This window comes from Lissotriton vulgaris, chromosome 8 (genome assembly GCF_964263255.1).
Source record: "Lissotriton vulgaris chromosome 8, aLisVul1.2, whole genome shotgun sequence".
NCBI lineage: Eukaryota > Metazoa > Chordata > Amphibia > Caudata > Salamandridae > Lissotriton > Lissotriton vulgaris.
In genome coordinates, this window is record NC_141696.1 from 194385744 (window position 1) to 194408818 (window position 23075).

At 43.4% G+C, this 23075-nt stretch overlaps 1 protein-coding gene across 39 annotated transcripts in view; it reads right to left on the bottom strand.

Annotated features, from left to right (window-relative positions):
* The window catches only part of SYTL2 (synaptotagmin like 2), a 411708-nt gene that overhangs the window by 148190 nt on the left and 240443 nt on the right, over positions 1–23075 (bottom strand). For 23 of the 39 annotated variants that reach the window (XM_086933958.1, XM_086933952.1, XM_086933950.1 and 20 more), the window contains exons 7-9: positions 7034–7993; positions 6175–6246; positions 5819–6007 (exon numbers count right to left, since the gene is read on the bottom strand). In XM_086933958.1, coding sequence (XP_086790084.1) covers positions 5819–6007; positions 6175–6246; positions 7034–7993 — 1221 coding nt within the window. The remainder of the gene's footprint in view (positions 1–5818; positions 6008–6174; positions 6247–7033; positions 7994–23075) is intronic. The other 16 variants (XM_086933962.1, XM_086933960.1, XM_086933963.1 and 13 more) reach the window with 3 other exon arrangements.

The window sequence follows — 23075 nt, forward strand, 5'->3', positions numbered from 1 at the left end:
TCTTTAATCTTGGTTTGTCCATCAGTTATCTGGCGTACCAGAGAGGACCGTGAAGCCTCTGTAACTAGCCTTTGTAAGCCCTTGTGAAATTCACACAGATCATTCTTTGGAGAAATAGATTTTACAATAACCTCCTTCACTTCTTGAATATGTACAGTCTCCTGAGGACTTTCCTGCAATGGTAATTTGGGCTGTAAATAGGAATTCAGTCTGCCATTTTGTCCACTAGGGCCTACCACTGGTGGAATGGCTGTGTTCTCTACTTTCATTATGCCTTTCTTTGAGCCTCCAGGAAGGTTAAGAGGTTCTTGTGACAAGTCTTTTCTTTGCACCCTCACCACAATGTTAGGGTTTTCAACCACAAGCACCTCTGGGTCAGGTGCTTCATTCTGTAGCTTCTGCAATCTTATTTTAAATTCATTTGAGTCATTGATTGTAGGAGAAACAGTTTTTACAATAACCTCACTTACTTCCTGAGAGATTAGTTCCACTTTCGGGAGTTCAAGGGACCTCTGATCTTTCAATGATTTGTGATGAATCATAGAGGGTAGCTCATTAGGTTGCCTCCTCACACTGAGGTTCAATTCACTGTGGTCAATGATGGGTTGAGCATCTGCTTTTTCCACAGTTGATATCTCTAAGTCAGCATAGCTTTGTACCTGTTGCACAAATTCTTTCTGTTTTGGAGATACTAATAACAGGTTGGGTTTTTCCTCACTTTCAGCTTTTGTTGGAGAGCAAGCCATTTCTGCAGTTTTGTCCTTTGCTATTTTCCATTCAGTGTGCATTTCGTCTGGCTTGCTAGTTTGTCTGGTGTAAAAGGAAGAAGACTGTGAGACCTCTACAGTTACTTTCCTTGCATCACTTTTACAATCAACATTATTGGTTTGTGATGAAACAGTCGTTCTACCCACCTTCTTCACTTTGGGAAGAAGTTCGTTTCCACTAAAACAATCTAGATCATTTCCGTGTACAGATAATTTACGATGTGGAGGAGCATCTACTTTGTTATTGCCAGGTGTAGTTTCAGCCATCCTTATGCCATTGTCTACAACCTCTTCATTCATGCATTTAGCAAGATTTTTCTCTTCTTGTATAAGGTCATTTTCACTGCTACTGTTCATAGTATTAGCCTTCTCAAAGACGGAGGACAGTGGCTCTAAAGCCTCTTGTTGAAGTTTGTCTATATCAATTTTAAAATCATACAGGCCAGTTTTTGGTGGAACAGCAGTTCTGATCATAATTTCTGTTACTTCTTGAGGAAACACTTCCTCCTTTGCACTTTTAAAGGAACTATGTTCTCTTACAACATCTAGAACATCCTTACTTGGGTCATCTTCGGGACTTTGTTTTTCTATGGAAAGAGCTTTCTGAGCCTCTTTGCGTCCAGGGGAAGTGGACATCAAGGCCTCTTTTTGCAGCTTCTCTAACCTACTTCTGAATTCCAACACATGATCTTGTGACAGAGCAATTCTCCTTTCTATCATCTCTTCAGTTTGGCATGTAAGAGGACTTTGTTTTTGCTGTGTAGAAAGTTGCTCTTCAACCTTTGCCTGTACAGTACCTTCCAGCTGCACAGGAGATAAATGTGTATCGGCTGTTAACATTTTCTTCAAAGCTGTATCGAAATCCCGAACATCAGGCTCCGGTTTTACTGTTTTAACAAAAATGTCTTTTACTTCGTGCAGGGCTGTCTTCTCCTTGGGGTGTTCAGGTGCACTTTGCTTTACTAGTAATGTTGGAATCAATGGTGGCTGTGGACTAGGGAGCTGGCCATTGAGGTCAGTTGCTTGTTGTAGAGCAGGTTTTTCTTGATTGCCCAAATATTCCTCCTTCAGGACTTCAATAATGTGCTCCTCTTCTTGTGCGGAATCCTTGCTCACAGCTGTAGACTCCTGAAGCTCTGGAACATGCGACATTGATGCCTCCTCCTGAAGCTTCATTAAACCAATTTTAAATTCATTTAGGTTATGTTTAGGGGGAATAAAAGTCTTTATAACATATTCACTTGTTTCTTGGGAGGGTTCACTCTCCTTGTAATTAATCAGCTCATGCTGTTGCAATTGTGTGTTCTTTTGCAGCTTAATTACACTAGTCTTATAGTCCCTGCAGTCACTGTTGGGGCAAGCATCTGTTTTTCCCTTTAGTGAGATCTCATTTTCTGGGCATTCAGAATTTTTTCCTGACGAGTTAGCCATGCCATAGGATTCCTTATGTACTAGGGATTTTGACAACAAGGCGTCGCTTTGCAGCTTCTCTGAACCTACCTGTAATGCCATAAGGTCAGAATTTGGTGGCACAGTTGTACTTTCAGCAATATCGGACTGCTTTTCTGAAAAATCATCTTCGTGTTTGGTCTGTACCGTGTCTTCCTGAGCCACTGGAAAGGGCAGTGAAGCCTCAACGAACATCTTATTTAAGGCAGTATTAAAATAACTGACATCAGTAGCTGGAGAAGCACTTTTTTCAATAACTTCTTTCACTTCTTCACTAAGCTGTTGAGATGCTTTTTCCTCCAATTCTAATGTCTGATGTAACAGAGTATTGGTTATTCGCGGCACAGCCATCTTTCCTGCTGTGTCTTCCTTGAGGCCTTCAATATAGCACTGCTGTTCTTGTGGAAGATAAAGGTCTTGACTTCTGGTAACGCCTGGAGATTTCTGAACCTCTGGCAAGAGTGGCTCAGATGCCTCCTGGCAAAGCTTCTGTAAGCCACTTTTAAAGCCATCCAGCTCAGTCTTAGTGGCAACTGTGTTTTTTTGAACAACTTCGGTTACTTCCTGAGGAGGTTCTTCCTCTTCAGGTTGTTTGACTGAGCTCTGCTCCAGTAATGAATTGTCCCACGATGGAGAGGAAATTTCCGTAGGTTTATTTATATTAGTATTCCCTTCCTTGACAGTCTTTGATGAAACACTTCTGACAAACTCATACGTGTTTTGCAGTGGTGAACTCATGCTAGGGATTTCAGCTGCACTGTCCAGCAGAGGCTCTGACGCCTCCTTCTGAAGCTTTTGCAAAACTTTTTTGAATTCACTCACATCAGGTTTTGTGGGAACTGCATCTTTTTCTATAACTTCTTGTACTTCCGGAGGATGACTAATTAACCTTTGCTCTCTAAACATTTTGTTCTGCAGCAGAGAGGGCTCATTAAGTAACTTATTTACAGTAGTGTTTGATGCACCATGCTCAAAGTTGGGTTGCACATCAATTATTTTTATTATTAATACACTATTTTTTCTTGGGGATTCGGCGTGTTGTTGACCTTTCACATTGAACTCCAGAAGCTCTGATTTTGGTGACATGATTGCTGTTCTAACAGCTTCATCCTTTGAGAATTGAAAAACACTTTCTATTTGTTTTGTAGAATCCTTTTCTTGATTTGTCATCTGCATAGTAACCTCCTCAAGATGCACAGGGGATGAGGTAGGGGTATCACTGATGTAAGCTTTGGGGGCTATGGAAGTCTTTTCAACAACCATAATCTCTTCTCTTATTGCCAGTTCCAGAGGGCTTTTATGGGGTGAAAATATTGTTTCTTCAATATTCTGTGTAGACTTATGGAGCACTGGAAATGATCCATGTACAATTGGGTTTTGAATGTTTTCTGAATCACATTTAAAATCATCAATAGTGCCGTTTGGTGGACCGATAATTTCCAACCCAACTTCTCTTACCTCAGTATGGTGCCCTTTTACATCTCTAATTCTAGTGGACATTTGCTCTTTTGATTTTCTAGGGTACTGTTGGCAACGTTTCAGAACCTCCATTACATCAGGTTTTGATTCACCAAGCTCTATCTTTGATTGGATTACCGATCTCTCTACCGCCTCTGTAGGTGGTGGTCTCTGGGAATCTTCAGAATGTTTAATTGTCATTTTAACTACTTCACTTGGTTTTAAATCCATTGCAAATGAAGACTCGGAGGCCTCAGTGGACAGCTTGTGTAAACCATTATGAAACAGACTGATCTCTTTTTGTGGAGCAGCCGTTCTAAAAATAACCTCTTTCACTTCTCGAGCCACTGACTTATCTTTAGAGTATTTAAGATAACCTTGTTCTGTAGTTGATTTGTTGTGTGTTGAGGATTTTTGTTGCTCAAGCAGCTCCTCTCCCTGACTTATTTCTCCAAGTTCAGTGTGCTGTTCTGCCATGCTTTGGTCTTCAATCTCAGTAGCAGGATATTTAGGAATATTTGGGTGCTCTCCGCCATATTTCTTCTCCATTTTTAACCCTTCGTTTGCTGTCTGTTGTGCTGCACTTAATGGCACAAGGGACTCCAAATGTAGCTTTTCCAAGTTAAGTTTAAATTCATCAAGATCAGATTTTGGTGGAGCAATGGTTTTTAAAATAACTTCTTTATTGAGGAAATCTAGGTGACTGTGCTGCACCTGGGCCTCTGGAAGTAATGGTAAAGTGGATCCCTCATTCTCTCCATCTAACTTAGTGTTTAATTCTTCGGCCTCATACTTTGCTGGAGGCCAGGTTTTCTCTGCTGGCTCTTTGGAGTAGCCTGGGGCATTTTGTTTCTCGCATGCAGATATGGGCTTTTGGAGTACACCTTCATGCATTTGATAATTCAGATATAATTCAGCAGACTCCTCTCTGTGCAACTTTTCTAGCTTGGTGTCAAATTCATCAGGGGTGGCATTCGGAGGAGCAACAGTCCTTTGCATTATTTCGACTACTTCTTGACGGACTGCTTCTGCTAAATGGCACTTCATGGACTGCTGTATTTCTTCTTGTGCCTGGAATAATGTAGATGTTTTCGTGGTATTTACTTCTTCAGTAAACAGTTCTTTATCTTCATCAACTAAGCATATAGAGTTACCACCATTTTGGAATAGAGGTTGAGAATTCACATTTTGATCTGCAGAGGACACCTTACCAGAGTTTAATGGTGCATTTGCCTCACTTTCTAATTTCATTAATGCAATGTTAAATTCACTAACGTTTGATTTGGATGGTACTTCCGTTTTGCTTACAATTTCTACAATGTCATTTACAGCACCTTCAACGATATTATATTGTCCTTTTACTGCAGATTTGTGGTGAATATTTCCGTCAATACTACTTGTTTTGTTAAAGGATTGAGAGTTTTCTTTTATTATCTGGTTCAGGTCTGGTACATTTGGGGAAAAGCATGTTGTTTGAACAGAGTCACACATTTCCTGTTCAGTGGGCCTATTATGTGTGCCAGAATCAATTAGACTATGTTGCCTTATAATATCCTGTGGAGGAGAAGCATTCTCAAATGGCACTGGATTATGCTTACTCTGGTTGGAAAACCTTGTAGTTTCAGATATTCCATTCTGATGGAACTCCATACTTGCATTGATTGTACTGACTACATGCAATTCTGCTGCTTCTTTATGATCTACAACTGGGTGACTCTTCCAAGTGATATTTTCACTATTTGTTGTGCCATCTTGTTCAAGAGAACCACTTCTAGATTCACCAACATATGTGTTATATAATGAAACGGGATAGCTAATATCTACATTTCTATTTTTCCTGCTATTCACTTTCTCATCATCATCTTGTTGTGGACCTTTTAGGATCTGCTTATCAGAATAAACATTATCAGCCTTTGCTTTGCTTCTAATATCTAAAGTAGATTTTTCATCTTCATTTCTGTTTATCAAATAATCAGTAGTCCCATCAATCCCTGAACCCCCACTCTTTCCCACAATGACCTCCTTTTCATGGGGATCTGTAGCTTTTATCTGCAATTCTTGAGAAATGTGTATGGCTAGCTCAGGCCGATCTACTGATTTGATTATTCCCGGGAGCCCTACATTAGCTGCACTTTCAAACTTACCACTAAAATGTTTGCTGGTTCTAAATGTCTTGTCTTTGCTCTCTTGTACATCTGCATTGAATTTTAAAAGGCTGGCATTCTGTGGTACATTGAAATTGTCTCTGTTGTCTTCATTTTTAGGCTTGGTGTTCTCCATAACCATGGTTTCAGTCTTGCGTGATGGTTCACTTTCATCTATGGATTCTTTTCCTGCAGGATTTGCAAAGGTTATTTGGCCATTGTTAGTCCCAAATTCTCTCTCAAGCTCATATGATACAGATAAATTACCTGCCTGCATTAATCACCATATCTATCTTCCTGACTTCAAAGAATATTTAAGGCTAGGATGTCAAATAAAAAATAAAAAAAAGAATTACCTTGCAGATCGTCTGAAGAGTCCAATTTTGACAAGCGAGGGGTGTTAATCTTGGCATACACAGGTTGCTGATCTAGAACACAAAGCAAAGAGTTGCCTTTCCAGATTGGGAAGAAATAGTACATGAAGGGGTTTACACTAACTATGTGTCCCTGTTTTAACTAATTATTTTTAGAAATGCATGACATTGGTGTGTTGTTCCTACTTTGGTTTATGGCTTAGCACTCTGATCTACACAGGAAGTGAACAATTTATTTTGAAATCCTAAATAAGATGTTTGAGGGTGTCCCATAATCATCTTATTAAGAATGGACTTAAATTTCACAAACTTTAGGAATTAAATATTTCAAAATAGCCCTTTTGGTCATAGATGCCCTCTTCTTTTGGAAGATCTTAGCATTTCTGTTTAATCACATTTATATGCACATAAAAATTATAGCAAGCATGATTCAATTCCCAAATAACATGCACCACCATTAGTACTAGTGATCACAATTGCGTGCAGAACAGTTAGATGTGTAAAAAGAAAAAAACATTGTGTACCTTAACCCAAAGCATCAGATAAGGTCCATATGGCTAGATAATACTCTACAGCAAGCCGCGGCAAGCATGTGAAACCAAGACAGAAATTCTATTAGTCGCGTTCATGCCTCATGCGAAGGTACACCAAAAAGTAGGTAAATCATTTTAAACATCCCATACACCAATTCATATGGAAGCATCCATCACATTTAATTTGAAATTAGCTTAGTGGAGAATTACATAGACCATTCTTTTAAAGTGACGTTCTAATCAGTGAACATTTATGATTAGATGGGATAGGTTTCAGTAAGGAATCACAGTCTCAACCAATTTCTTACCAATTGATAATGTAGGTGTCTGGAAAGCAAGGTTTGAAACATCAGATGCTTTTCTGTTTGGGAAGGATCCACTTGTGGGCTCTTCATTCTCACCAATATTAGCAAAGATGTGATTGGGGGTTGTTATGGAGGCCGCATCGACAGGAGATCTTTCTTCTTGCAAAAGTTCAGAACTTGATGGGTGTGGTTGTGTGATTATAAGGGAGGCCGGAGATACTTGCTCTGGTGCCTCATTTTTTAAATTAATATGCAAATCCGAAGATACACCCAGTGTAATATCTCTATCCTCTTCATCGGATGCGGTGGCTGCCACATCAGAATCCAGGTCTACAGTCACTGGATGCACGTTCATGGAATTTTGGAAAGATTCATGTTCACCGTACAATGGCTTCAGTCCATCAATATCATCTTTGCTGTTTTTGGCATAATCAGATTCTAGCAAATCAAACTCGCCTATTTCTCTGCCTTTATGAGTGTCGGGGCTCTGTGGAAGAGTATCTGGGACATCATCAGATGTAAACCGCACCTGTTTTAGTCGATCAATTGAGTTCTGTGAGAACTGATCAGGTGAGTCCCGTAAATAGTTCTTCTCAGCTTCTCGTTCAAGAATGGGTGAATTGGGCGATAAGGTTTTGCTTTGAGAATCCAGACTATGAGAAATGCGCAGTATTTCTGAATCAGTGGAGCTTGAACTTGGACTTCTCTTTAAAATGCCCTTGCGTGCACCTGTGCCATTCAAGGAATCATTCCTTTTGGCGGGTTTAGAAAAAGAGCTATCGCTGTCAGATTGGGCATCAGCAATTTTATATGTCACTGTTCGGACTTTGGGCTTAGGAATCTTCTGCTCGGTCTGTTTTTCCTGCTCATCAAGAACATCTGCAAAGTTCCGACTGTCTTCGATGCGCACAACCTCTGGAGTTTTTTTACTGTGTTCCCTTCTCTGTGAGGATACCATTATGTCTGAAAGAAAACATGCATACAATGGCGAGGATAAAACATTGAAAGTAAAACAGGTTTCAAACATGCATTTGATAAAACAGCATAGTACCACAACACAAAGCAATACGTTGTCTAGATCAGCACAGAGAGCACATAGGAGAGAAAAAGTAACAGATGACGTAAAGGACCATTCGGAAAACAAATTAATTCATATAGACTGCACATTTGTACAAGTTTTTCAGTATACCATATTATCAATTAACATATTATGCATTAAAATAATACACCTTATTCCATTTCACAAAATAGATGCACTGCTAATCTGAGCACATGAGACTAGAATCAACAGATTACCATTATGTATAAAGAGGCGGACACCTAAAGCTCAACTTAAATGCTATCCTAAAGCTTTGTTTGCCAACAGGAACTTTCAGCCTAAACATCTGAAAATGCAGCTAATAACATAAATGAACTACAGTACCTGGAGCCTTGTAAAACACACTGAACACCTTCTAGAAGGAACTCAACTAGGAAATGAACCGAATTGGTAGCGGTGCCAGGAGTTCATGGCGAGGAAAGTATTGGGGGTGGTGGGGTGTGACTCACCAGTGGTAAGAAGGGATACATTCTCTTTCTGGCAGTGGCAGGTATGCAAGCGTTATGGAGGATGTGGGGGCAATGGTGAGCCAGCATGTGACACTTGCGAGTATATGTGGATCACGGACGGTTGGAGAACTTCCAGGTCACACCGTTATGGAGAGCACAGCAACTTTTAGGATGTTTCTTAAAGCTACTTCTTGGTGTGCTGCACAACATGTTTCTCACACTCAGTCAATTCACTTGTTCACATGCTCGTGCTCTGGCTGGATGCCCCCTCTAGTGTCCCGTTCAGTTTCTTTTCATTTTTGATAACTGTCCTCCTGAGACTAACCTGCTGTCTCCATCACAATCTGGCTTCCCATTTGTTGGGGCACCTTTCCAGTCTCTCTGCTGCAGTTCAGCCAGGTCTCCCCCACTCCATCCAGTGAAGCTGGTATGCATTGCTCTTGGGAGTTTGAAACCCTAATAATGCTTACACTAGGGTTATCTTAGGTACCCTACTGATGTGTGTTTGCATGTACATGTGAAAGACTCCTCACAGCAGTAATGAAACTGAAATGAATATACACCCCCAACACACATGCACTCAAATACATACATACGCACACACACGCACATATACACACACAGACACACACACACCTGCCAGAGGGCCTATGTATGTTTTATAAAAAGCTAGAACTGCTGAAGGACCTTACCTGCTGGATACAGAAGATTACCACAAGCAGAGTGAGCCAATGATTATATTTTGAATGTCCTCGTGCACCAAGCAACCTGAGATCTCATTCATGATCAACAGTCCAATGAGAGGCCAGGCCTGATTTCCTCAAGGTCCAATCCTAGGAAGCCTAAGCAACGCAACAGGTTTTACATATGAACTCTTAAGACAGCAGATCCAACTTCACTGGAAGTTTGTTGTGTGGCAAAAAGGACATCTCAAGAAGGTCCTGCTACCACCAACGACGAGGCCAATCTGAAGCATTATGTATCCTCTTTGCACTGCTGTGTCTGAACTAGTAGGTCACCTTGCAAAGAAGGAGGATAAGAGGAAAATCAGAGAGATTCTCTCAATCAACTTATCAAGACTGCATTCTCCCATGGACATGGTTCTGGAAATGAGGAGGCATAAGGAAAATGCTACTTACCAGTATGCATCTGTTCTTGGCATGTAGAGCTGCAGAATCCTACATTAAGCAATAGATCGCCACCTGATGTTGGGCTCGGATGATTGCAGGTTGTGGTCTTCTTGGAAGAAGTCTTTTGTAGTCACGAGATAGGTGACTCCTCCCTTGGACAATACTGCACATGGTCATCGACTCCATCCTCAGATTGTTTTTCGCCATGATGGGAAATGGAGTTAGTAGAAGTAAAAAAGATTAAGGATGTCCGTGCGTGTGCATCTAAGTAAGATGAGTACTGGAACGGATACAAGTCCCAGGGAGGCGGGAGGGCATGTAGGATTCTGCAGCTCTACATGCCAAGAACAGATGCATACTGGTAAGTAGCATTTTCCGTTCGAGGCATATGAGCTGCAGATCCTACATTTAGCAACGATTGTGCAGCAGTGTCTCCCCTAACTGTGGTCGCTTGTATCCGTTGCAGCATACTGAAATAGTGTTTTAAGGACAGCTTGGCCTACTGCAGCTTGCTGCTTGGCTTGCACATCAACACAATAGTGTTTAGTGAAGGTGTGTATTGTAGACCATGTTGCTGCCTTGCATATGTCCTCTAATGGTATGTTTCCTAAGAAAGCCATAGAGGCTCCTACTTTGAGAGTGGAGTGTGCTCTAGGAGGAACTGTTAGTGTACGTTTAGCCTTGTGATAGCATATTTGAATACACTTTACAATCCATCTAGCAATACCTTCTTTAGAGATGGAATTGCCTTTGTGTGGGGGAGAGAAAGATGCAAATAGTTGTTTTGTCTTTCTGAAGGATTTAGTCCCATCTGTGTAATATAGTAGAGCTCTTCTAACATCTAAGGTGTGTAAAGCTCTTTCTGCAACAGAGTCCAGTTTTTGAAAAAAACACTGGTAACTCTACTGATTGGTTTAGGTGAAAAGGAGTAATCACTTTTGGTAGGAAGTTTGGATTGGGTCTAAGAACCACTTTGTTAGGATGTATTTGAAAAAATGGTTCTTCTATTGTGAATGCTTGGATTTCACTAACTCTTCTGAGAGAGGTAATGGCAACAAGGAAAGCAGTTTCCCATGTTCGGAATTGCAGTTCACATTTATGTAACGGCTCAAAAGGGGGTCCCATGAGTCTTGTAAGGACCACATTTAGGTTCCAAACTGGAGCAGGTGGTAACCTGGGTGGGATTATTCTTTTTAATCCTTCCATAAATGCTTTTATTGCAGGTACTCTAAATAGAGATAGATGTTGTCTATTTTGTAAATACGCTGCAATAGCAGCTAGATGCAGGCGTATGGAAGAGTAAGCCAAATTGGACCTTTGTAAATGTAGAAGGTAGCAAATAATATTTTGGATGGAAAGGTCCAAAGGATCAATATGATTGTTGTTACAGTATATTGCAAATCGTTTCCACTTAGCAGCATAGCATGCTCTGGTAGGGGGTCTTCTAGCTTCTTTAATTATATTCATACAGTCTGGTGGTAAGTTTAAGTAACCAAACTCTAGGACTTCAGGAGCCAGATCATCAAATTCAGTTGGCTTGGTTCTGGGTGTCTTATTTCTCCATGGTTCTGTGTTAACAGGGATGGCGTGAGCTGTAATTTCTGATTTGGAACCAATGAGAGATCTAGTAGCGTGGTGAACCACGGCTGACGTGCCCATGTGGGGGCCACTAGTATCAGTTTGAGAGATTGTTGTCTGAGCTTGCGTACTACTAGTGGAATGAGTGGGAGAGGCGGAAAAGCGTACGCAAATCTGCCTGACCAGTTCATCCATATTGCATTCCCCTCCGACCGTGGGTGTGGAAACCTAGCGGCGAAGGTTGGGCATTTTGAGTTCTCGTGGGTGGCAAACAGGTCTATTTGTGGATGCCCCCACATTTGAAAGAATGGTTGAAGTACTTGCGGGTGCAACTCCCATTCGTTAATCTGTTGTGATTGGCGACTTAACAGATCTGCTATCTGGATGTGGATCCTTGGAAGGTGTTCTACTGTCAGATGTAGGTTTTGAGGGATGGCCCATCTCCAAATGTTCTGTGCAAGTTGGGACAGTTGCAGAAAGTGTGTCTCCCCCTGTTTTTGTATATAGTACATGGCTGTCATATTGTCCGTTCGGATTAGGACAGCTTTGTTTTGGACTTGCACTTGAAAGGTTTTGAGGGCTAGGAAAATTGCTAGCAGTTCTAAATGGTTGATGTGGAACTGTTTCTGTTGATTGTTCCACTGACCCTGTGTGGTATAATGCAGGAGATGGGCTCCCCATCCTGTGAGGGATGCATCTGTCGTGAGCACTATCTGTGGAACTGGATCTTGGAACGGCCGTCCCTTTGTTAAATTTTTGGTGTTCCACCACTGCAGAGAGCGATATGTACGGCTGTCTACCAACACCAGGTCTGTGAGCTGACCTTGAGCCTGATACCTCTGTTGTGCTAGACATTCTTGTAGTAGGCGCATTTGCAGTCTTGCGTGGGGGACTATGAAGATGCAAGATGCCATAATTTCTATTGGCTTGTAGAGAGTGCTGGCATTGAAAAAGGGAGACTAAGTTCTGAATACTTTGAATCCTGGCTTGACTGCGATACGCTAGAGCTACCAATGCGTTTATAGTAGCTCCTAGATATTGATGAACGTGCGAAGGCTCTAGGTGCGACTTGGTGTAGTTTATCGTAAACCCTAAGTTGTGCAGTGTTTGAATTGTTTGTTTGGTGTGTTGTGCACACTGGTTGTACGAACTTGCTTTTATGAGCCAGTCGTCTAGGTATGGGAAGACATGTATTTTTTGTCTTCTGACATGTGATGCCACTACTGCAAAGCACTTTGTAAACACTCGTGGTGCTGTTGTAACCCCGAATGGAAGGACTTTGAACTGATAGTGTTGTCCTTGTATGACAAACCTTAATACTTCCTGTGCGCAGGATGTATTGGAATGTGAAAGTAGGCGTCCTTTAGGTCTAGTGTGGACAGAAAATCTCCCTGTTGTAGTAATGGGAGTACCTGTTGTAAAGTGATAATGTGAAAATGATCTGATTGTATGTAGTGGTTGAGGGGCCTGAGGTCGAGAATTGGTCTTAAAGTCCCGTCCTTCTCTGGAATTCGGAAATACAGGGAGTAGACTCCTGTTCCTTGTTCTTCTAATGGAACTACTTGAATAGCATCTTTTTGTAGAAGTGCTAGAACTTCCTGTTGAAGCATAGTTATGTGTTCTGCAGACATTGGATGCTGCCTGGGTGGTATGTTTGGGGGGGGTTGCTGTGAGTTCTAGGCAGTAGCCATGTTAGATAATTTGTCTTACCCATCTGTCTGTTGTGATGGAGTTCCAGACAGGTAGGAACTGTGAAAGTCTGCACCCCACAGGAGTGGAATGCTGTAGGGGAGGCAGAGGGAAGTCACTGTTTAGGAGTGGAAGAGGAGAGGTTGTTGTTACTACCTCTACCTCTTCCCTTGTTGTTATTGCCTCTGTATCCTCCTCTAAAATATCCTTTATTAGAGGAGGTCTGCGTGTGTGTTTTAAAAGATGATGTTGTGTCCGAGCCGGTCTGCTTGGAGCCTCCTCTATAACAGGAGCGGCAAAAAGAAACTCTAGTTTGGGTGGATTGTAATGCCCCCATAGACTTAGCGGTGTCTGTGTCCTTCTTCATCTTTTCTAATGTATTATCTACCTCTGGCCCGAACAATTGGTTCTGATTAAAGGGCTGGTTTAGATGGTAGTTTGTACCTCTGGTTTAAAACCCGAAATGCGTAACCATGCGTGACGCCTGAGAATAACACTAGTGTTCACTGCTCTGGATGCTGTGTCAGCTACATCTAGTGCACATTTAATTGAGGAATTTGAAATTATTTGCCTTCTTGTAAAAGTTCTGCTGCCAGATCCTTGTGTTGATCTGGTAGGTGTTCCATTAACTTTTCTAGTTCATCGTAATGAGCCCTGTTGTAGCGTGAGAGTAAAGCCTGTGTGTTTGCTATGCGCCATATGTTTGTTGCTTGTGCAGCAATTCGTTTCCCTGACGCATCAATAATTTTGGACTCTGTCAGGCGGGGTGTGTCCCCAGAAGTTTGAGAATTAGCCCTTTTGCGTGCATTTGACCCTACCAAGGAGTCTAAAGGCAGATGACCCTTAATGTATACTGGATCAACTGGTGCTGGCCTATACTTTCTCTATTCTAGGATTTAACACCCTACACCGTACTGGATCTTTAAAAATCTCTGTAGCATGTTTAATGACTCCCTTAATCATTGGTAATATTTGAGCAGACCTTTGTGACTGTTCGAAAGTGTCTAACAAGAAGTCCTCCTCAATGGCATCAGAGTGCATAGGAACCCCATGGTAAAGTGCAGCTCTGTTTAATAAATGATTAAAACCAATACTGTCCTCTGTAGGCGAAGGTTTTGTTGGGTAGTACTGAGGATCAGGGATGCCTGGTGCATTCTTTGGTGCAAAATTATATGCATCACCATCCTTAGGGTATTCGGTGTTAACATCCTCATCTAAAGGGTATGTATGTATGTATGTGGCTCTGGAACATCATCCCCCCCCACCCAAATCATACTCCTCATCAGTGTGGTGTGATGATGCAGGAGAGTGAATAGGAGAAGTTATAGGTTCCACATATGGAGTAATAGGAGAGGAAGAAGGTGAAGGAGAGGAAGAAGGTGAAGGAGAGGAAGAAGGTGAAGGAGAGGAAGGGTGCATTTGAGAAGTTTCACAGTCCTTTTTGGCAGGAACCACATGTGTAAGTGGTGTGTCTGCTGGTCTCTTCTTATAAGGGATTGCTTCCACATGTCCAGTTTTTGGATTAATCTGGACCTTTTTCTGTCTAGGATCTGGTCTACACAGTTCTTCCTCTTCTATATTCTTTACGGAGCCGATTGAGGTTGTTTAGTGCTTTTTGCCTTAGGAGGAGTAGCGGAGTCTTTTGGCAATGTTTTTGGTGCCGAAGGTTGTTTAGCCTTATCTGGGGTCTTTGGTACCGATATTAGAGGTTTCGGCGGGGAGACAGGTTTTGCTGGGCCTGTGGCGCTGGAAACTGGCGTCCCCTCTTTGTTTTTTGAACCGGAAGGTTTCAGAGTCGAAGCTTTCGGGTTTGGTACAGGTTTTGGCTTCGGCACCGATGGTAGGGGTGCCGAAGTGTCCTTGTCTTTGGGCGCCGAAGGGTGTCTTTTCTTCGGTGCCAATGAGTCCTTCGGTGTCGAAGGATGTTTTGGTGCCAATGGAGGAGGTGTAACTGGCACATGGTGTTTCTTCTGTGCCGAAGCACCGAAAGGCGTATTCTCTTTCCTTGGAGCCGGGCCCGAAGGCGGGGCGTTAGAGGGTAAGCGTCTGTCTCGACTGGGCCCCTAAGGCGGAGTGCTGACCGTTGCCTTCTGTTTGGGTAATGTCTGTCAGGCAGGGGCAGATGTACTCACGGGTTGTCGAGATGGGATCGAATCGTCCGAATCCTCTGCCCCCTATATTATCTGGAGATCAGGCGAGTCCTCCTCTGCGCCGAGTGGAGCCTCGTCCTCAGAGATATCTTCGATTGGATATTCGTCCTCTGAGAAATCTTCTACGACGATCTCCTCTTCAAAGATGGCCTCCGGTGCTGGTGCTGATCTCTTCATTTCGTGTCGACGGGCCCTCTGATCCCGAATGGTCTTCTTCGATTGGAAGGAGGCACAGGCTGTGCAGGTCGACTCGTCGTGTTCTGGCGAGAGACAGAGGTTGCAAACCTCGTGTTGGTCTCCATGAGGGAATTTTGCTCGACATACCGGGCATCTCTTGAATGGAGTTCTGTCCATGAGGCCTAGACCGCATGGCGCCGATGGGCCCAATAGCCTGCGTCGACGCACCAGAATGTAGCTGGTGATGTCGAAAGTCTATTCGATGTCGAAAGAAGTTTGTTTGAAGTTTCCCGCTTAGAAAAATCTGAAAAAAAGTCTTTTTCTAGCCGGAGCAGAAAACTTTCATCCGATCCCAGTGGCGGAAAAAAACAATCTGAGGATGGAGTCGATGACCATGCGCAGTATTGTCCAAGGGAGGAGTCACCTATCTCGTGACTACAAAAGACTTCTTCCAAGAAGACAACAACCTGCAATCATCCGAGCCCAACACCAGGTGGCGATCTATTGCTAAATGTAGGATCTGCAGCTCATATGCCTCGAACACAGGGTGTTATGTTCTGTAGGGAACAAGTTTATTTTTGGATGCTCCCAGCAAGAGGATGCCTGCCAACATGCTGTTAAGAACCCTATCACTTTGTTGCAACATAGGACAGCTTAATGAATTCAATAATGCAGTGACAAATCAGTTGATCTTCCTCAAAAGTACCCAGGACTTCATATCCCCTAGAACATAGTTGACATATTGTCCATATTAAAGTAGAAGGTGCCCCAGCGTGATCACTAGTCTGAAACACCAGGTGAACCACCCTCAGCTCCAGTATGTTCATGTGGTTTCTTTTCTCCATTGAAGACCACGGCAATTGAGTAGTAAGATTATCTATATGAGCATGCCATCTTTCTTAATAGGAATTAGTCACAGTTTGAGACGAAAATCACAGGATAGAAGGGTGCTCTAGTTAGGCGACTTAACTCTTGCGCAGTCATTTCAAGATCTGGAGGCCATGACAACAGCTGCACCTTTTCATCCCAATACCCAGGACATCTAGAAGCACTAAACCTCCAAGAATTCCTGCAGTGGTCTCTTGGGTAATATAACATCCCAGGATACCTTAGATGCACCAGGCCATAGATCTTAGTACATTTGCCTTCAGTTCACCATGTGCCACATCTTCTATTTGGAGTTATAGGCATTTCTGATAAATGGAAAGAAATCAGTCTTGATAAAGCAACAGGTTTTCTTTTCAGGTGTCTCAAACTGCTCAAATTTATGAAATTTATGTTGACTCCTTGACACTCAGATGAAGACCTACCTTGTGGGACCCGTCATACTAGTACATAAAAATAAAAATGCCCTTCCTTCATAGAAATGCTTGCACTATTGCCACATCTTTTGAAAAAAACCTTAGAAGTACATGTCAGCCAAAAAAGAAGAACTTTGTATTGCTCAGGCTTTCTCCCCTACTCGGTACATGAAAATGAACATTCTTCAGCGTGCATCCAAATGTCCTGCTGAAGATGTGGAAACATTTGATGGGAGCACCAGCATCTTTAATTTTTCTCTTTTCAATCATTTTCTTTGCTCTTTTCAAATCAAAATGGGATGGATACTTGTTTTGGACCTTTCATCTTCATAAGGAAATTACACAAGAAAACTCTTCTGTTCTATTGATGCCTCAGCTTTGGCTCTATTGCACCTTTCACCAAGAGTGTTAAGCTCTCTTGAATCAGCCAGCCTAACATTGCAGTATTTGGCCCTCTTGGTGAAATGTTCTGCTGATCCTACCTTTTTGAACGCCTCAATTCTAGCCCAAAGAGCCTAGAGGCATAGAGAGAGTGCACCAAGAAACCAGAGGTGGCCTGCCCAAAAAACTCCTATCTGTGCAGGTGAACAAAGTGGTGACCCTTCCTGTTAAGCACTCTCACTCTGTGGCAACCTTAGCATGTGGGGATTCACGCACTTCAAATGTGTGCTTTCCGGATATTGGAAACCTTCACTTGATATGGAGTGTGCATGGCTCATCTGCACAGAAGGGCTCAGATGTACCCGACAAGCAACACTGGCCCTGCTGTGCAGTGAAGAGGTTCAGTGCTTAGTTGGCTTGTATGCCAGTCAGACAGATGAAAGAGGGACTGTGAGGTCCTACAGTGTACCCTTGGATTTGTGGGCTCACACACTGATTGCTCCTCTGGGGAAGACAGCCACCTACCTCTTCAGCAACTACATTGGTCATCTTCTAGCCACGAGTCATTGGATGGTAAAATACCATCACTCCGCATTTTTTACTCTGCATACTTTCACTCCTCATACCATTAGTACGCAGGTACCTTTACTCCGCATTTTTTCATACCGCATGCCTTCATATATTATATGCTTTTATCTCGCATGCTTTTATGACGAAAATCATTTTAAAAGCATGATTGGTAAAAGTATATGTTTTAAGGTAAGTTGTAAGGTAAGTATATGGGTTTTTTTTTGGTTCAGGGGTATTTTAAGGGTGGGTTTGGGTTATGGGGTGCAGGGGTATTTTTAGGGTTCAGGGGTAGGTTTGCGTTTTGGGGTACAGGGGTATTTTTAGGGTTCAGGGGTAGGTTTCCGTTTTGGGGTACAGGGGTATTTTTAGGGTTCAGGGGTAGGTTTCAGTTTTGGGGTACAGGGGTATTTTTAGGATTCAGGGGTTGTTTTGGGTTTTGGGGTACAGGGGTATTTTTAGGGTTCAGGGGTTGTTTTGGGTTTTGGGGTACAGGGGTATTTTTAGGGTTCAGGGGTTGTTTGGGGTTTTGGGGTACAGGGGTATTTTTAGGGTTCAGGGGTAGGTTTGGGTTTTGGGGTACAGGGGTATTTTTAGGGTTCAGGGGTTGTTTTGGGTTTTGGGGTACAGGGGTATTTTTAGGGTTCAGGGGTAGGTTTCCGTTTTGGGGTACAAGGGTATTTTTAGGGTTCAGGGGTAGGTTTCCGTTTTGGGGTACAGGGGTATTTTTAGGGTTCAGGGGTTGTTTTGGGGTACAGGGGTATTTTTAGGGTTCAGGGATTGTTTTGGGTTTTGGGGTTCAGGGTATTTTTAGGGTTCAGGGGTTGTTTTGGGTTTTGGGGTACAGGGGTATTTTTAGGGTTCAGGGGTAGGTTTGGGTTTTGGGGTACAGGGGTATTTTTAGGGTTCAGGGGTTGTTTTGGGTTTTGGGGTACAGGGGTATTTTTAGGGTTCAGGGGTTGTTTTGGGTTTTGGGGTACAGGGGTATTTTTAGGGTTATGGGGTAGGTTTGGGTTTTGGGGTACAGGGGTATTTTTAGGGTTCAGGGGTTGTTTTGGGGTACAGGGGTATTTTTAGAGTTCAGGGGTTGTTTTGGGTTTTGGGGTACAGGGGTATTTTTAGGGTTCAGGGGTATGTTTGGGTTTTGGGATACAGGGTTATTTTTAGGGTCAGGATGGGTTAGTGTTTAAGGGTGCTGGGGTATTTAAAGGGACTAGGGTGGAATTAGTTTTTAGGGTATATATATATATATTATTAATATAGTTCTAAATATAATGTAATTTTAAAGACTTAATTCTTCATTTTATTTAAAATTATATATATATATGTGTATATATATATATATATATATATATATATATATATATATATATATATATATATATATATATATATATCTTTAAAGATAAAGTACTTTTACAAAGTATATGACTTCACCACACATGCATTTGCGTTATAATTGCATGCGGAGTGAAGTCATATGCGTTGTGAAAATTTGCGGAATCATGGCATGAGGAGTAATGGTTTTTGCGGACTTAAAAATGCGGAGTGATGGTATGCGGGATTTTTTTTGCGGAATGGAAAGACATATTCTCATTGGATATCAATTCTTCAAGGGGCTGGACAAACCCAACACCAAAGTGGAAGATAAGCATATTTGAGTGGTTCCATAACTCTGAGCGCTGTACTCAAGTGCATTTTATTTTACTGTTGTAGGGTCCAGCTTTCTTCCCTTACGGGTTGTTTGAATTTTATTGTGCAGCCGCCTAATCTTTTCAGCATTCACAATAGTTTAGCAACTGTACTCCCCCGATTTGGTAGAAAATCAGTCTTCTAAGTTCTTTAAGTTTCATAAGCAGCTCAGTGTTCTTGAGCAGGTAGTGACTGCAAACAGAGTTAGCCTGTAATTCGAGGTCCCAGTGTTGTAACTATCATTCATTGTGCTACATTGTTGCTCGGCTGATTTATGTGCTTTTCATTGTTTTCTTCACTATTGTGACTGTGAAATTTCTCAGTACACAGGGAGCTAGGTGTACCTTACTTAAGTGATAGAATAGCAGCTAATCCCGTATTGTGTTGGTTGAATTGCTGGCTTAACAACGACATATCTCTCACCCATAATATATATTAAAAGAAGCCTTAACATGGGATGGTAGGTTCAAGGTCCCGTGGCTGAAGTATATAAATGATCGCCTTACCGAAATAGGACGGCCTGATTTGTTTTTAACCCCAAACCTTATTACTAAATCAGATGTAATTTTTGTGAAAAACACATTTATGACAACCAGGTACACCGCCCGGGAGGAGGTTGAGTTGCAGAAGGACAATGTTAAGAAACATGTTCTACTTAAAACCTGTCTACAAATGGAACCATACCTATCATGGGCGATGACTGGCTATGAACGTTATCTACTCACAAGGTTCAGTTTTGACCTTTTTCACCTCTTACTGGCGGTACCAAGTGGGGCCCATCGAGGTCAGGTGTTGCCAGCTTGCGGCTGCGACGGAAAGTCTCCGCAAGACCTGGCACACTTTTTATTTATTTGCCCTTATTATACAATACCTCGGAGGCTATATCTAAAACCTTGCCTCAAAAAACTGAAATTTGCACAGATTAAACCAGCACTTTATTACCTTCAACTTTTGAAATGTGATTGCACTTTATTTGTTTGTAGTTTCCTGAAACTAGCAATTACCTTCAGGAAAAGTATGGAGGGATAATTATGCTGCTATTGCCGTTAGGTATTTTTAACTTTATTGTGCTTTAACTATTTATATTTTTTTTAAATGTTCATTCTGCCTGTTACTTCTGTCTTTTTTATTGTTTAAGGAAATTGTTGTCGTATAAATGAAACAGTTGGATTGTTTTTAACTGTATGTCTATGAAATGTGCTTTTATGATTGTAAGGTTTACAATCGAATAAAGTTATTTGAACTTGAACTGTGTAACGAAAGTGTAGTTCCTGTCCCTCAGGCTGAGTGGTCGCTCCCCAGTGTCCCCTCGTGACACTCGGTATCGTTGTGCTGCTTTTGCCCTTGAAATCTACCTAATTCCATTTGCCTGCTGTGTGCCTGCTTGCCGAGTAGTTATTTTTGCTATTTAATTAATTATATGTGCCGCTTTCACTGTTTCTGCGCATTTTGACTAGCGCGACGCTGTGCTCCCCCCTCCGCCTCCATTTTGTTGTTGTTGTGATCCCTGGAGCCCGCCCCGCCTCCCAGCTGAGCCGCCCTCGCCCCTCCCCCTCCACTCCCCACATATGACAGTAGTTCCCGCGCGCAGCGTTCACGCGCAGCGTCCGCGCCCAATCCGCACCGAAGGTGCGCCAAAGGTAAGCCCGTCTACGCCCGTCCGCGCCTGGACCGCGCCCAGCGCCGGACCCCCTGGTCCCCGTCCCTCCCATCCCCCCCGCATTACCTACGATGCCGCAACCCTCCTAACCCTTAACCCCGGTCGCGCTCCCAACTGCGTCCAAGCCGCCCCTGGACACACCCATGGACCTTTCTCTTGCTACTCCTGCAAATTCATCGGCACCAACAACATCTCTGCTACGACCACAACACAGATTCCCGACCCCAACCACCTACAGTGCATCCTTCTCAACACTCGATCGGTCCACAGACACGCCATTGACCTATGGAATCTACTAGACACCATCTCTCCAGACGTCGCCTTCCTAACGGAAACATGGATGAATGCTTCCTCCGCACCGGACATCACCATTGCCATCCCTGAAGACTATAAGATCACTCGCAAAGACCGTACCAGCCACACAGGAGGAGGAATCGCTATCGTCCATAAGAAATCAATCCGCATCTCAACCAGCTCTGACGCCAACCTCGCCAACTCCGAACACCTTCACTTCCAGATCCACATTGACCCCAAGACCACACTCAGAGGCACCCTCCTCTACAGACCACCAGGACCCCGCGCAAAATTCAGTGAAGACATCACGGACTTCATCACTCCTCACGCGCTCCCCTCCAAAGACTACATCCTTCTGGGAGACCTCAACTTTCACCTCGAAAAGATCAACGACCGCAACACCGCCACCCTCTTGGACAACCTCGCCAACCTCGGACTTAAACAACTGGTCTCTTCCCCCACCCACATCGCAGGTCACACACTCGACCCCATCTTCACCTCCAGCAATCATGTCTCCTTCAGCCACACTACGGATCTCCTCTGGACTGACCACAGCTGCGTTCACTTCACCTACAACAAGCCGAAACCCACCAACCACCTCCAACCAACTCTGCAAAGAAACTGGAACAAAATCACCACGGACCAGATCTCCGCATCGCTCCTTCTTAACACCCCAGCCCACTCTTCTAACGTAAACGAAGCCGCCACCAACCTGACCCTATGGTTATCCAACACCGCCGACACCTTAGCACCACTGAAGAAACGTCAAAGCAAACCCGGCAGCAAGAAGGCCTCATGGTTCAACGATGATCTCAAGAAGTCCAAGAAACTCTGCCGCTCCCTTGAAAAGGCCTGGAAAAAAGACCCAACCACTAGCACCAAGGACGCCTTCAAAAACGCCACCCGCACTCACCACCAACTAATCCGAAAGGCCAAGAAAACAGCATTCAAGGATCGACTTGACAACAACGTCCACAACAGCAAGGAACTTTTCAACATCGTCAAGGAATTTTCCAATCCCTCAGCCAACTCCAACGACATCACCCCCTCTCAAGCCCTCTGCGACTCCCTAGCCTCATTCTTCCACAACAAGATTGCAGACATCCACAACAGCTTCGACAACCAACCCGGAAACCAACCCACCCTACCACTTGCTGAACATTCTCCCCCCGTGAACTTCCTTAACGACTGGAACCCAATCTCCATTGAGGACACAATCCGCCTGATGAATTCCATGCACTCAGGATCCCCCACAGACCCATGTCCTCACCACATCTTCAACAAAGCAGACTCCGTCATAGCACCGCACCTCCGAGACTTCATCAACTGCTCCTTCAACACCGCCACCTTCCCGGAAGACTGGAAACACGCTGAACTCACCCCCCTCCTGAAAAAACCCACAGCGGACCCCACCGAACTCAAGAATTACCGCCCCATCTCGCTCCTTCCATTCCCGGCCAAAGTCATCGAGAAAGCTGTCAACAACCAACTCGCCGCCTTCCTCGAAGCCAACAAATCCCTCGACTCCTCACAATCTGGTTTCCGAGCAAAACACAGCACTGAGACCGCCCTCATCGCAGCAACAGACGACATTCGAACTCTATTGGACAATGGAGACACAGTCGCCCTCATCCTCCTCGACCTCTCTGCAGCTTTCGACACAGTCTGCCACAGCACCCTTTTACAACGCCTCAAAAACATCGGAATCCAAGGAAAAGCACTTGATTGGATCACCTCGTTCCTCACCGGAAGAACCCAGAGAGTCCGCCTCCCACCATTCAAGTCCGAGGCCACTGAAGTCATTTGTGGCGTACCACAAGGATCCTCACTCAGCCCCACCCTCTTCAACGTATACATGAGCCCCCTCGCGGCCATCGC